Consider the following 14,551-nt stretch of genomic DNA (forward strand, 5'->3'; position numbering starts at 1 on the left):
AAAGTTGTTTACGGAAGCAATTTACAGCTCTCAAAAAAGTACAGCTTTTCCGCATAAAAAAAATTTGATCAAAAAACACAAAATTTTGAGTTGCAGATGGACTTTTTTTGCTTACAAAATTATTAATTTTTTTTTGCATAACTGTCACTAATTTTTTTAATGCTTGAGACTATATTTTAACTATACAAATGGCTAACAACTTGTTGACTTAATAAGTTATCTCATACTGCAATAATGGTTTTATTTTTAGTAGAGCAGAATTTTAGTATTATAAATCTCAATTTAAATATTACATAATTACAACACAAAGTTAAAAAATCAGTAAAGAAAATTTTACCCTAAAACCCTTGGTGTGAAATACTGTGTAATATAACTATAACATTAATGACAATATGGTCAAGTTTGCAAAGCTCTTTATAAAAGATTATTAATGTAACTAAAATGTCATTTTTAAAAATAAACCAATAATTGCATTATAAACTTTTTTAAAAGCATAGTTGTTGTTTTTTTTAATGAAAAGCACAGTTTTTTTAATGAATAAACTGATAGCTTGTGCAAAAAACCAAAAGCTCTTGTAAAAAGCTGTTTAGAGGAGCAGCTTATATTTATTTTAAGTAATTAAAATTATTTTTGATAACAAGAAATTAACTTTTTATTTCTTAACTTAAAGTTAATAAGAAATAAAAATGACATGTATTTTCAAACAATGAAATTTAGTTGACCCGAAAATACTGCACTTTTTTTGATTTTCACAAGTATTTTCTTTTTTTTTTAAATTCCAAAACATTTAGTTACATAGTTGACAACTGCTTAGGGGTTCGAAAATTATGTCACACAGTTTTTGACCTTTTTAGACCTCTCCCCCTTTTGTCACAACATCGAAACTCTTTAGTAACGAGTTCTGCATGAGTTGTCACAAAATCACAACCCCTCTCCCCCTAATGCGTGACGTACTTTATCGACGACCCCTCATTTAGCTTTTCTATTGGATCAAGTATTCTAAAAAAGTGTCATATTTCAAAAGTCAGGGAAAGTCTTATAAAAAGGTCAATGAAAATTTTATAATCAAAAGATCAAAGAAGGTTTCATAAAAGAAGTAAAAGTTTCATAACCAAAGTGAAAAAAAGTTTCATAAAATAGGTAAAATACAATCATGAAAAAATGGTATGCTTTGCCATACTTATTGAGAACAATTTCTACCAAATTCTTACTTCAACGACTTTTAACATAAAATTATAAAAGATTTATGTCAAAATTATGAAATTTAAAATTAAAATTACTACGTGCTTCAAACTTCTCTCAGCTTAGTCACTACATAATCAATTTTAAAATCTTATAAAGTTAAAATAATAAGGTTTTATTCATTTTGTGTTTATACTTCCTAGGAGGTGTGTGTGGTTTTCCATCTCGTTTGTCCATAAAAAAGTTTTTATTTAGACGACTTGGTCACGGCCGTTTGCAAATTTTATTATATTAGGCGTTTCAATACTTTGCGGCAAAAACAATGTAAGCAAAACTAGCAAAATAGAAAATTAAAATAAATTTAATTAGAAAAAATGAAAAAAAATAATAGTTTGAATAATTTATGTACAGTTTTTTTTTTTAAGGGTGGTTGTCATTAAGTTTTGTATTTTAAATTTTTTTTTTTTTTTGCAATATGTATACTTGTTACATTTATCATTTGGACTCAGTAACCAGTTACATTAGTGAAACACATACAGCTGTAGGAGCCTCAAACAAAAAGGAGAAAAGATTATATTAGAGTAAGAGCTAAAATTTATTAAAAGATGTTGGATGTCCAGTATAAAAGCACAAAACTCAGGGAAAAATTTATTAATAATAATAGTTTATGTATATTTTACCAATAAGAATGTGAAGAAATGTGTATCATTCAAAAACATACAACAGAAAGATTTTTTATATACTAATAGGAAAAGATAAATGGTTACAAAGCAAATATACAAGCAGCGGGATTTAAAAGAAAAACTATAAAAAATTGGATAGTGGTTGGATTCAAACCATGGCCATTCTGTATGAAGTAAATGCCTTATCCAAATAAGCTAAACATGCGTAAACAGATGAACAAATAAATTTAATCAAATAATAAAAAAAGTGATGTAAAAAGTAAAGTCTATAAGGTAGATAAATATATATGCAAACAAACCAACAAATGAGTATATATACGCATTAGGGTGTCCCAAAAAACAACATTTTTGAAAATAATCTGCTCCCACCCTCTAAATGTGTTCTATCTAATACAAAACACTTGGTCTAAAATTATTTTTTAATAAAAAATATTTTAAGGGGTCCCTCAAGATCCTCGAATATTTAATGGTCCCTAATATTTTCAAAAAAAAAGTTTTTCAATTATATGTCAACCTGGTACTCAAATGAAGCAAAATTATATAAAAATTTCAAAAATAACATTCATTTTGAAAAAATTTTGAGTTATTTATCAAAATTATCATAAAAAAACATAAAAAATGCTTTTTTTTTCATTTTTTGTTAAAAAACATAATTTTTTATGTAATAAAATCAAATATAACAATTTTCTTTGAAATGAATATTATTTTTGAAATTTTTATATGATTTCGCTTCATATGAGTATCAGGTTGACATATTTTTGAAAAACTTTTTTTTTGAAAATATTAGGGACCATTAAATATTCGAGGATCTTGAGGGACCCCTTAAAAATTTTTTTATTCATAAAAAATTTTAAACCTAGTGCTTTTGTATTAGATATAACACATTTAGGGGGTGGGAGCAGATTATTTTCAAAAATGTTGTTTTTTGGGACACCCTAATACACATGTGTATATACACATGCATTACATATTATTTTTTAAGTTTATTATGTATTTATATAGGGACAATACTTATACAAATGCATACTTTTAACATTAAAATTATGCAAATATATTTTACGAACAGATAGCAATTTATATTTTTGATTTCCTCTTTAAAAAAAAGAAATAAAATACAGGATAACCAATCTTTTTAATGTCAACTTAAAACTGTTTTTTTTATACTTTGTCTTATCAAATTTTGTTGCTAAAAGTAGCAACCACACTAAAGAAATGAAAATAGAAACAGTACACAAATTATTTAAATTATCAGTTATTTTTTTTCTATTTAAGTTTATATTAATTTCCTATTTTTTTAGTTTTGCTTTCTTTGTTTTGGAAACTTGAAATCCTTAATATAATAAAACTTACAAACAGCTGTGACCAAGTTGTCTGAATAAAAAATTTATGCGTGGGCAAACAAGACAAGAAACCTCATGCATCTTCTTGGAAGGCTTGTTACACATAAATATATCAGACCTTGTTTTAAATAAAAAATGCTTAACATTAGCTTAACATATTTGATGTCATAAAGATCTCTTTATTTTTTTAATTTTTAAAGACTTTTTTTAATTACCGCAAAGCGATTTAAATGTTATTTAACAGCTTTTTTATTATTACTATAACGAAATGTTTTTTTTATTTTATTTTTTGTTAATATTAAATAATTAAATTTAGTATTGAATTTTTAAAAATGTTTTGTATTAGTAAATTTATTTATTTTCTTGACATTTGCATAAATGAATTCAAATATGTTAAATTTTTAAATTTTTAAAATGATTATTTCTTAAATTTCTAATTGCGGCTTTGCAACTACAAATGATTTTAAAATAATTAGAGAGGAGCAAATAAAAAAATTGCGTTAATTTATTTACTTTATTTATTAAAGGTTTATTAGTTTATTTTTTTATTATTAAAATTATATCGCTGTACAGTGGTGGCTCAAAAAATTAGAGCCACCATAAAATTTCCACATTTTTAAGATTTAGGTGCCAAAATCACCGATTTTGGCATACATTGAATTTCTAAATCAATTAGTTCATGAACATTTAGGTATTTTAGAAAAAAAGCGGTGATAACTTTTATATGTTTTATTACAAAAAAAAAAAAATACACTTTAACATCTACATCTACATCAATATTTTGTATGACCACCTTTAGCTGCAATGACTGCTGCAATTCTCCTTGGTATGCTCTCTATCAAATTTAAGCACTGTTTTTGAATGTTTTCGTTATGGTGCCATACTTCAATTAATCTCTCAATTAATTTTTGTTTATTGGTTACCAAAATTTTTGTCATTTCCCGCTTTAAAAGTTCCCATAAATTTTCTATTGGATTTAGGTCTGGTGAATTTCCTGGCCAGGGTAAAACAGTAATTTTTTTGTTGTCTAAATACTTAGATACGCTTTTTGCTTTATGGCATGGAACCGAATCATGTTGGAAAATAAATTTTCCATCTTAAAACCACTCCTTTGCCTGAGGTATGAGGTGTTCCTTGAGAACTTTAATTTACTGATCTTGGTGCATCGTATTTTGTACAATATACAGCCTTCCTGTTCCCTGGCCACTTATAACAGACCACACCATTATTTTGAGTGGGTGTTTTACTCTTTGCACCAAACAGTCCTCATTAAACTTCTTGCCTTCTCTTCTTCTCACAAAATTGGTTTTATCCATCATGATCTCTATAGTGGATTCGTCTGAGAAGCAAACCTTAAAAGTCAAAGTTATAAAAACTAAAAACACTATTTTTTTAATAAGTAGCCAAAATATGTAAAAGAATTCAGTTTATAAGAATGATTTTTTTCAAATATACCTTTTTCCAATCATCAACAGTAAAGTGTAAATGATTTTTTGCCCATTGTAGGTGCATTTCTTTCATAGCTTCAGTGAGCTTGGGTCTGATAGCAGGTCTACAAGCTTTAAAGCCCTGTTCTGCCAATCTTCTACGAAGAGTCCCCAAAGAAATTGATATTCCTTGTTCATTAAGGTTTTCTTTAAGGACTTTTTTTGATTTTCTCCTATTTTCAACCACTATATCTCTTATTTTTCTCTCTGTATGTGGGGTTGTCACTCGATGTCTGCCACAGTTTTTCCTCTTTTCTGACAACAATGGTTCATTTTTCCCCATTTTTTTCTTAATTCTATTGACTTTTGCCCTAGAAACCTTTATATTCTTTGCTATTTGTCTATTGGAGCTATTTCCTGCCAATATAAGACCCTGAATCAGTCCAATTAGAGATGGTGAAATATCCTTTTGTTTTCCCACTGCTTTAAAGATAACAAAAAAAGAAGGTTAGGTTGTGTTGAAAAATAAAATAAATAGAGACAAAATAATATTAGATTTTTTAAACGTTTAAATAGAAGAAGCACTTACATTTGTTCTGAAAAAAAAATTTTTTAGTGAAAAATATGAAAATAGAAGTAATTTGTTCTTGGATTAATTATTGCTGTCAAAAATCCATGTGTATTCAAAAAGCTACCATTAATAACTCAAATGCTACTAACTTCATTACAATGCAATAAAATGTGTTGCCACTATGATAAAATCATGCCAAGATGGTGCGTAATGCATATTTGTGACATTTACTAATTGAAATCAAATAACTACAAACAATTTGGTATTTCAAATACGTATTTTATGAAGAATTTAGGGCGGCTCTAGTTTTTTGAGCCACCACTGTATATATCACTTATTAAAAAATAATCGCTGCGATTTAACTTGCATTATTAAAAAAGGTTTAACTTAAGTTTTGTGCAAATTTTTGATGCAGCTGTTTATTTATAATTTAGTTTTGAGTAAAAAAAAAGAATGTTTAGGAAGGAAAACTAAAAAATCAATTGCGATTTTTTTTTAAGAACAAATAATTGAATAATATTTTGTTGTATTTTTATATTGTTGTATTTTGTTGTATTTTTAAATAAATTTGACAGCTAAGTTAAACCCAAGCATTAAATTTAATTAAATTAAACTTAGATATATTTTTAAAATAAGAATTAAATTATATATTTTTTAAATCTAAATTAAATTATTTTTTTATCAGAACAAAATTATATATTTTTATTAAATTGGTTTTAAATTAAATCATATATTTTTTATATGTATATATATGTATATCTATATATATATATATGTATATATATATCCTTATATATATATATATGTATATATATATATCCTTATATATATATATATATTAGACAAGATTATATAATTTATAAAACTTATAAAGACAATATTTCTCCTTAGGAAATAACATTCCTTTTGAAACACCACCATTAAGAATGCCGCCTCCTTCTAAAGTCACAACTCTAAAATTGGATTGCTGGAAATATTACCTTCAAGACTTCCGCTTAGAAGATAAAGATTGGCTTTTAAATGGAATTGCTGATGGCTTTTCACTCTATTGCAATCCATTGGCTGCTTTATCCTCTGCAAAACGTAATCTAGCATCTGCATATGAAGAACCTGCAATAATTGATCAGTATTTAATAGATGAAATAAAATTTGGAACAATGGCTGGTCCTTTTTACCAACCACCATTTGAAGATTGTCACATCAATAGGTTTGGAGTTATTCCTAAATCTTCAGGGAAATGGCGATTAATTACTGATTTGTCATATCCTCCAGGTAGAAGTGTAAATGATGGTATATCTGTTGCTGATTCAACTGTTTCATACACTGGATTAACAGCAGCTATAAAAAAAATTCTTTTATTGGGCGAAGGATGTCTTCTTGCCAAGTTTGACATTCAGCGAGCTTATCGTTTAATAGCTATTAAAGAAGATGAGCGTAAATTGCTTGTGCTAAATTGGAAAGGATGTTATTATGTAGATCTTGCATTACCATTTGGGGCTCGCAGTGCTCCACAAACATTTACAAGATTTTCTAATGTACTTGAATGGATTTTAACATACCATGGAGAAATTAAATACATACAACATTCTTTGGATGATTTTCTAATATGCGGGCCTCCCAATTCAAAGGTTTGTGGGGAATCTTTGGATAAAGCTTTTGAAATATGCAAAGAATTAGGTATTTTAATTGAGCATACTAAAACTGAAGGTCCATCAACATGCATAACATTCTTAGGTTTTATTATTGATACCACTAAATTGGAGTTAAGAATACCTGAATTGAAGCTTGTTAAAATTCGAGCATTACTTGATGAATGGTGCATAAAAAGACATGGTACAAAGCGAGACTTGTTATCTTTAATCGGAGTTTTATTTTATTGTTGTCAAGCAATTATCCCTGGTCGCCCTTTTTTAAAGCAACTTTTACTAAAAGCTTATAGCGTTGACCATTTATGGTCTCAAGTTCGATTAAATGAAAATGAATTGCAAGACTTAAAATGGTGGTTTTTTTTATTAAACAATTGGAACGGAAGAAGTTTATTAAGAAACTTGCCCAAAGATGCTTTACAACTTCATTCTTAATATCAATTTTTTTTTTAACACTTCAATTCGTTTTTTTTTAATAAATTTTCGTAAAAGATATATTTTTTTAATTTTACTCATATTTGATGATGATACTGCTGCTACTGTTGATGATGATGATGATGATGATGATGATGATGATGATGATGATGATGATGATGATGATGATGATGATGATGATGATGATGATGATGATGATGACGATGACAACAATGACAATGATAATAATGATGATGATGATGACAATGTTGACGGTGATGACAATGTTGACAGTGATAATGATGATGATCATAATGATGATGATGATGATGATGATGATGATGATGATGATGATGATGATGATGATGATGATGATGATGATGATGATGATGATGATGATGATGATGATGATGATGGTGATGATGATGATGAGTAATTTTAATAAATCTTTTAGAAAATGTTAACTAGGAATAATAAACGGAAAATCACTTCTTACTTCTCTGATAGCCGTGAATCCAAAACTCAAGAAAAGCCTAATTTTGAATGTTTATATGGGCGAATGAAGAATATATCCCACAAGGAATTATTTGTCCAATATGGCGTTGTTTTTGATAAAAAAGAGGCTGACCAGATATTTCAGACACTTGAAAAAAATATTGTTTACGATAAAAGCAGCCAGGTTAAGTTGTTTGGTAAATTTATCAATGTGCCGAGAAAGCAAACAGCATTTGGTGATCAAGGTTTAAGTTATACTTTTTCTGGTGTTACTGTTTTTCCTCAATCTTGGTTACCTTTTATGCAGAAGTTAAAAGAAATTGCTGAACAACTAACGATGACATCTTTCAACTTTGTATTAGTTAACAGATATGATAATGGAAATGACTATATGGGCTTCCATCAAGATAATGAAAAAGATTTAGATGCTCATGCTCCAATAGCCTCATTTTCTTTTGGTCAAGATCGAGACTTTATTTTTAAGTATAAAAAAAACGAAAGCAATAAATCATTTGAAAATGTGACATTTCATCTAGGACATGGAAGTCTGCTTATAATGCATCCACCGACAAATGATTTGTGGTACCACTCTTTACCAAAACGATCAGTAAAAACATGTCCGAATCCAAGAATTAATTTAACTTTTAGAAAAATGAATTTGAAATTTTAGCATATATTATGCAAAATGTATATGTATATATTTTTATGTCCCAAAGCTGAATGACCATTATTAGTTTGAATTATTACTTTTTCTTTGGATAAATTAATTTTGATTAAATTCATTTTTTTATATTTTATTTGCATAAATTTAATTTAGATTTGCATAATTTCTTTATTAGTTTAAGTTTTTTTTGTAATTAACATTTACTCTTCATAAATTATATTGCACAATTTTTTTGTATAAATAATCTGCACATACAATTCTGGTTATTGAAAAATTTGAATCAATTAAAATGTTTTTCTCTCAGATCAACTATAATGAAATGAAACATCTTTATTAAATGTCTTGGAAATGAAGAAATATATTTATTAAAGATGTCTTGGAAATTTTCATTCCGTCGAAAAACATGCCAACCAGTTCTAACTAATGATTTCAAAAAATCATTAAAGTATGGCGATGATAAACGAATACAACTTATGAATATGGTAAAAGAAGGTAAAAATTTTTGTATATTGAATAAAATATTGAATTGAAGGAACGATTTGTATAATATTTTTGTATAATTTATTTTCTAATAGGTTTTCTTATTAGAATAATTTATTTTAGGCAAGCTATCTGCAGAGGAGGCTGTAAATGAAGCTCACACTCTAGGGATTACAACTACCCAATATGAAAATGTCTCGAATGAAAATTTACAGGATAAGTTAGGAGAGATCTATAATTTCGGTGTATACAAGTATGGTTTTAACAACAAGACAGTTAAATATATATTACAATTAGATTTCCAAGAAAATTCTTTGTGTTTGCTACATCGTGGGTTTAAAAAAAGAAGCTATGAGTTTACATTGATTAAAAGCATAGAAACTGTTGATGACTCAACAAGGATTCTTATTCAGTTCAAAAATGGGTCTGAATTAGAAATTGATCCAGGTTCTTTGGAAGATAAAAATGAAATATCGCATTTACTTTTGTCAATTATCAGTCAAGCAGAACAAGGAACAAGTCAATCAAATGGATTTTTAACAAAACGAAACTCTGTGTTATTAGAAGGAGTTCTGGAGAAAAAAGGGCATAGTGCTGCTTTTTTGTTATGGACAAAACGTTTTGTTCGAATTTTTCCCGGAGAAATGATGTATTTTAAGGTTGGTGATGAAGATAATGAAAGTTTAGCCTTAGGTATTGTTCCATTAAGACAAGGTGATGTTTTTTTGAGAAAACAAGATGATTTTGGGTTTAGTTTGTTATCAAGAAATAAAGAGTATTCGTTTCGTATTTGTTTTCCAAAGTGTGTTGATACTGAAAAAGAGCGCGACAGTTGGTTAATAGCTATTCAAGAAGCTCAAAAGTTACCTGGAGCAGAAGTTGGTAATCAAATAAAATCAGTTTTTGATCAAGAATTTTATCTAAAAAGTTTAGTAAACTCACTTAATGTTGAACTTGAGCAACTTGGTGTCATTTTAAATATTATTGATGCACCTATTCGTGCCTCAGAGCAAGTCAAGAAAGTGCGAGACATTATTTGTTCATTAAATGACCAAATTAAAACTGGACTGTTTTCATCGACTATACGCAGTGTTGCTAATAGTGCACCTATACCAAAAAATTCTCAATCATCAAGTAATGAATATGAAAATTCTCATCATAATACTTTAACTAACTTTTTACCATCAATTATCCCATCCAGTGCCAAAGTTGAACCATTACAAGATAATTTTGTACATCAGCAAACACGATCAGAAATTTCAGATGAAGAATATATGAGAATACTTTTACCATCAAAACCAAATGAAGTTCAAAATGTGTCTTCTAATTTACCAAATTATGCAAAAGTAAATAAGGCTGTTAGCAAACATTTACCTTGTGAATCGAATTCATTTAATACTTGTTCATCTTTGGACATACCTCCACCTCTTCCACAAAAACTTTACACAGACACTTTAAATATTGATAGAGTAAACAAACCATTACATGACATAAATAAAGCAATTAGTGATCCAGAGAAAATATCTAATGAGAAAATATCCATTCCAGAGAAAATATCCAATGAGAAATCTATTAGTGATTCTACTCCAGAGAAAATATCCAATGAGAAATCTTCTAATGAGAAAATATCCAATGAGAAATCTTCTAATGAGTTAAATAATAAAAACAACGTTTTTGCAAACATTCCATCAAACGTAACTTTGAGTTTAGAGGAAACAGACATTCAAAACATTTCCAATTCCAATATTAAACAACTTGAAGGAGAACAGTTTAAAAGTACTGCAAGTGTGCCACCCCCACCTCCGCCTCCGCCAATGTTTGGTATTAGGGCATCATTTTTACCATTGAAAACAGATATTGTTCCAACTTGTAAGATGAAGCCATTGTTTTGGAGTAAGATACCTGAAATAGAAATTGCTTCATCTTTTTGGAAAGACTCTCTTGATCAAATAAATAACATTGATGTTAAAAAGTTAGAAAGTGTATTTCACCATCAAAACGACAAAGTTGAACAAAAGAAGGACGAATCTGACTTTGCAAAATCTCAGAGTATATCCCTTCTTGATCAACGGAAAGCTCAGAATTTAAGTATATTCTTAAGTGGATTTAAACTTAACGAGGTTGACATAAACCAAAAGTTAACTATCGTTGAAGGAAAAGGTTCATTAACTTCTGAGGAAATTATTGGGCTTAGGAGATTTCAGCCTTCAGCTGAAGAAATAGAAATGTACAAGTCATTTAAAGGAGATAAAAATTTACTCACTGATGCCGATAAGTTTATGATTAAACTCAGCAATATTCCAAATTTGGCGACGCGGTTGGATATTTTACTGACATTGCGAGAACTTCCTAGTGAAATTGAAGTGATACAGAATCCTATACAAAATGTCATGAATGCTTGTTCGTGTTTGAATGAAAATAAGAATTTCTTACGATTACTTGAGTTTGTTTTAGCTTATGGAAATTACATGAATGGCGGAACTGTTCGTGGAAGAGCTTACGGTTTTAAGTTAGATGTTCTAAACCGACTCGTTGACGTTAGAAGCTCGAACAAAAAGTATACGTTGCTTGATCACATTGTTGAAGAACTTTGGGTGAAAGATCGAGATGCTGTAACTTGTTATAAAGACTTATCTATTTTGACTAATCCAATTGACTTTTCATTAAAAAGTTTTTTTGCTGAAGTTCAATTAATGCATAAAGAATTACAGTCACTAAACACTAAGCAAAAAGGAATCAAAGAAGAACTCGATAATACCTTAAGTCAGTATATAGCCTCGTTTGTTGAAGAATATTCAAAAATTGTCGAGAACTTAGAAATAACATGTAAAAATATAATAGAAATTTCAGTTTCATTAAAAAATAAATTTGGCGAGTCATCTACTATGAACTTTGAAGCTTGGCTAAGTGGAATAGGAAGTTTCCTAAAATGTCTGCAAGTTGCGGTTGAGTCTCATTGTAAAAAGTTGGACCAAATTACAATTAACGAGTCTCGCGGTGAAAATATAGTGCAGCAGAAGGCTGAAAATATAGTGCAGCAGAAGGCTGAAGACATAGTGCAGCAGAAGGCTGAAGACATAGTGCAGCAGAAGGCTGAAAATCCAATCACTAATCTCCAAAAAAAAAGCAATTTAAACTACAAACCCATAAATCAACATACCAACAAGCATTCAAATGTGACATCCGACTTAATAAGTAAAGAACCTGGTGAAAATAATATGGTGGCGTGTCAATCTGAAATCGAAAGCACGAAAGTTTATTATTTTGAGCTAAACCCAACTACTGAACTAAATGACGACAATAGCTTTTTACCAACAAAGTCTGGTTTTTTGATTAAATTTAGTGGTAAAAAAAAACGCTTACCAAAATGGGATCGTCTATTTTTTGAATTAACCGACAACGGGTACCTTCAGTATTATAAAAAAAAAAACGGAAAAGTTTCTGGTAGTTTATATATAAAAGGCTGTCGCATATTGGTTGATTCGATAGACAGTTCCTCTTTTAATATCATCCAAGAGGATCTCGAGTGGAAGTTAAAAGGTGACACTGACTTAGATACGCATGACTGGTTAAAATCATTGTCTTACTTTTCAAAAAAAGAATAAAAACGACGTTAGCTCGGAAAATATTTTGACTAAATAATAAAAATATAATAGTGCAAAAATAATATAATAATTTATACTATAATTATATAATAATTTTTAATTAAAATAGTTTAATATATATGAATAGATTAAAATAGACTAAAAATAAAAAATATAAAGACTTTTGGTAACTATGACAACTTCTAGTTATTAACGATTGTGTTATATAAAAATTTCTGAATTTTATCTTTTTTTTCCCCAATATTTTGTTATAATTTGTTTTCTAGTTAAATTGTCTATATGTTTTTTTACATTTTAACGTTTTTTTATACATATTTTCTTATGCTTTATACTATAATACTAAATACTTGAATTTTTTATATTTTTGGCTTTAAAATCAAACAAAACATGTAATATTTTTATATTTTAATTTATATATAAAATATTTAGATAAGCTAAACAGATTTTTATATCTTATTTTTTGCATGAAGAATATTTTGTTTTTATATGCAATTACAGTTATATAAATTATTAGTTTTATGTTAATATAATAAAAAACAGAAAATTTAACCAAGAAGTATTTGTTTTTGTATTAAAAATTACGGGGATGATTTATTTTTTAATACCGGGTATAGTGGGGTACTGCACCTGTGTGTACCTTTGACCTCCCCACAGAGCAGATGTAAACACAAAAATAAAATCAAACTCTATTTTATTACTCAATAGTATGGTGGAATTAGCTAAAGATACCCTTAGACCTAGAAAAAAATAATATAAAGTGAGGCTTCTGCTCAGAGGTTAGCTAGGATGACAACAATGACCAAAAAAAAGCCCCGTGTTTTTGAGGACAGGAAATCTCATTTTGGGCCTTTTTTTATTATTATTTTTTTATATTGTTATTTAGGTGCCCCAAGAAGACCCAACGTTTTAAAATTTTTTTTTTTTTGAAATGGCATTTATTCGTGACATTCCGTTAAATATTTAATGCTTAGTAAAATATGGTCTCAAGCTATTTTTTAGAAAATTTTAGGGATGAATATAGAATAATAATTGTTTTAAGACAGCAGTAAAAGTTTTGTTTATTTCTATGACTTTTTTTATTAAAGTTATGTAGGGTGGGGTAATCTAGGTCTAATTCATATTTATCTGTTATATTGATAATGGCTTTAGGTATAAAGTTAAAATTTTTACCACTTAGTTATAACATATTAGGCTAATTAATTTTAAAATATAACCAAACTATGCAGTTAAAAACTGCACTTTTTTAGCTAAAATGCTAGATACATCAACAAAATCGTTTTTTTCTCCGTTTTTAAACTTCAGAGAAAATATATTTAAATAAGACATAAGCGTACAAAAAATGGTTATTTTGAAAGTTAAATTTCTATTATTTGAGGATAGCATACCTTTAAGACACTAACGCACATGGCTTGTTTAAAATTTGAAATATAATCAGGTGGGGTAAAGTGGGCTTATGTATGTAAAATATTATGATATGTAATTATATTATTGAAGTTGTTGTTAGTAACATTATAAACCTATTAGTTTTATCAGACCTAACTATTTTCGTGTTCATAATTCTTTAGAACTATTAAACTCCTATCTTTGAAGTTCATATTAAAAAACATGTTTATTTATTCGTATGAAACAATACGTTCACCTAAGTCAAATAAAATATTCGATAAGACCTATTTGAAGTTAAAAATTTTTTTTTTTTGTGATATGTTATGATTTATGCTAATTCATTTCACTAAAAATTTAACAGATTTTTCATAAATATTACTTTAGAAAGTATTTAAAAAATGCCAAGATGTTACAATAAAATAATAAAACCCAAGTACAATGCTAATAGTTTGGAAAGAGCAATTATGTTAGTATGTGAGGAAAAAAAGACTATTTATCATGCTGCTAAAGAACGTTCTGTTCCTAAAGAAACATTGAGACGAAGAATAAAACAACAAGAATTTAATGCAAACGAACGCGAAGGTCGAAAAAGTGTGCTGAGTGAAAATGATGAAACTATGATTGTAGCTGCAGCGCAGTTTTGTCAAAGATATGGTCTTCT

At 28.0% G+C, this 14,551-nt stretch overlaps 3 protein-coding genes across 4 annotated transcripts in view; all 3 read left to right on the top strand.

Annotated features, from left to right (window-relative positions):
• The window catches only part of LOC100211417 (uncharacterized), a 29,414-nt gene extending 20,916 nt beyond the window's left edge, over positions 1-8,498 (top strand). For both annotated transcript variants that reach the window (XM_065788237.1, XM_065788236.1), the window contains exon 4: positions 6,095-8,498. In XM_065788237.1, the coding sequence (XP_065644309.1) occupies positions 6,095-7,284 (1,190 nt within the window). In that variant the 3' untranslated portion in view covers positions 7,285-8,498. The remainder of the gene's footprint in view (positions 1-6,094) is intronic.
• Positions 7,721-8,498, top strand: LOC100215008 (DNA oxidative demethylase ALKBH2). The gene has a single exon (XM_065788238.1). The coding sequence runs from the start codon at positions 7,721-7,723 to the stop codon at positions 8,426-8,428; it is 708 nt and encodes a 235-aa protein (XP_065644310.1). The 3' UTR covers positions 8,429-8,498.
• Positions 8,499-8,535: 37 nt separating this feature from the next.
• Positions 8,536-12,510, top strand: LOC105845724 (formin-J). The gene is made up of 2 exons (XM_065788235.1): positions 8,536-8,914; positions 9,026-12,510. The coding sequence occupies exons 1-2, from the start codon at positions 8,794-8,796 to the stop codon at positions 12,505-12,507; spliced, it is 3,603 nt and encodes a 1,200-aa protein (XP_065644307.1). The 5' UTR covers positions 8,536-8,793; the 3' UTR covers positions 12,508-12,510.
• The last annotated feature ends 2,041 nt before the right edge of the window (positions 12,511-14,551 follow it).

This window comes from Hydra vulgaris, chromosome 01, assembly GCF_038396675.1.
Source record: "Hydra vulgaris chromosome 01, alternate assembly HydraT2T_AEP".
NCBI classification, from domain to species: domain Eukaryota; kingdom Metazoa; phylum Cnidaria; class Hydrozoa; order Anthoathecata; family Hydridae; genus Hydra; species Hydra vulgaris.

Bases quoted from the DNA above. Each gene is read 5' to 3' on its own strand.
- LOC100215008 (XM_065788238.1), top strand. From the start codon at position 7,721: ATGTTAACTAGGAATAATAAACGGAAAATCACTTCTTACTTCTCTGAT.
- LOC105845724 (XM_065788235.1), top strand. From the start codon at position 8,794: ATGTCTTGGAAATTTTCATTCCGTCGAAAAACATGCCAACCAGTTCTA. The intron at 8,915-9,025 runs GTAAAAATTTTT...AATTTATTTTAG, and splicing joins TATGAATATGGTAAAAGAAG to GCAAGCTATCTGCAGAGGAG.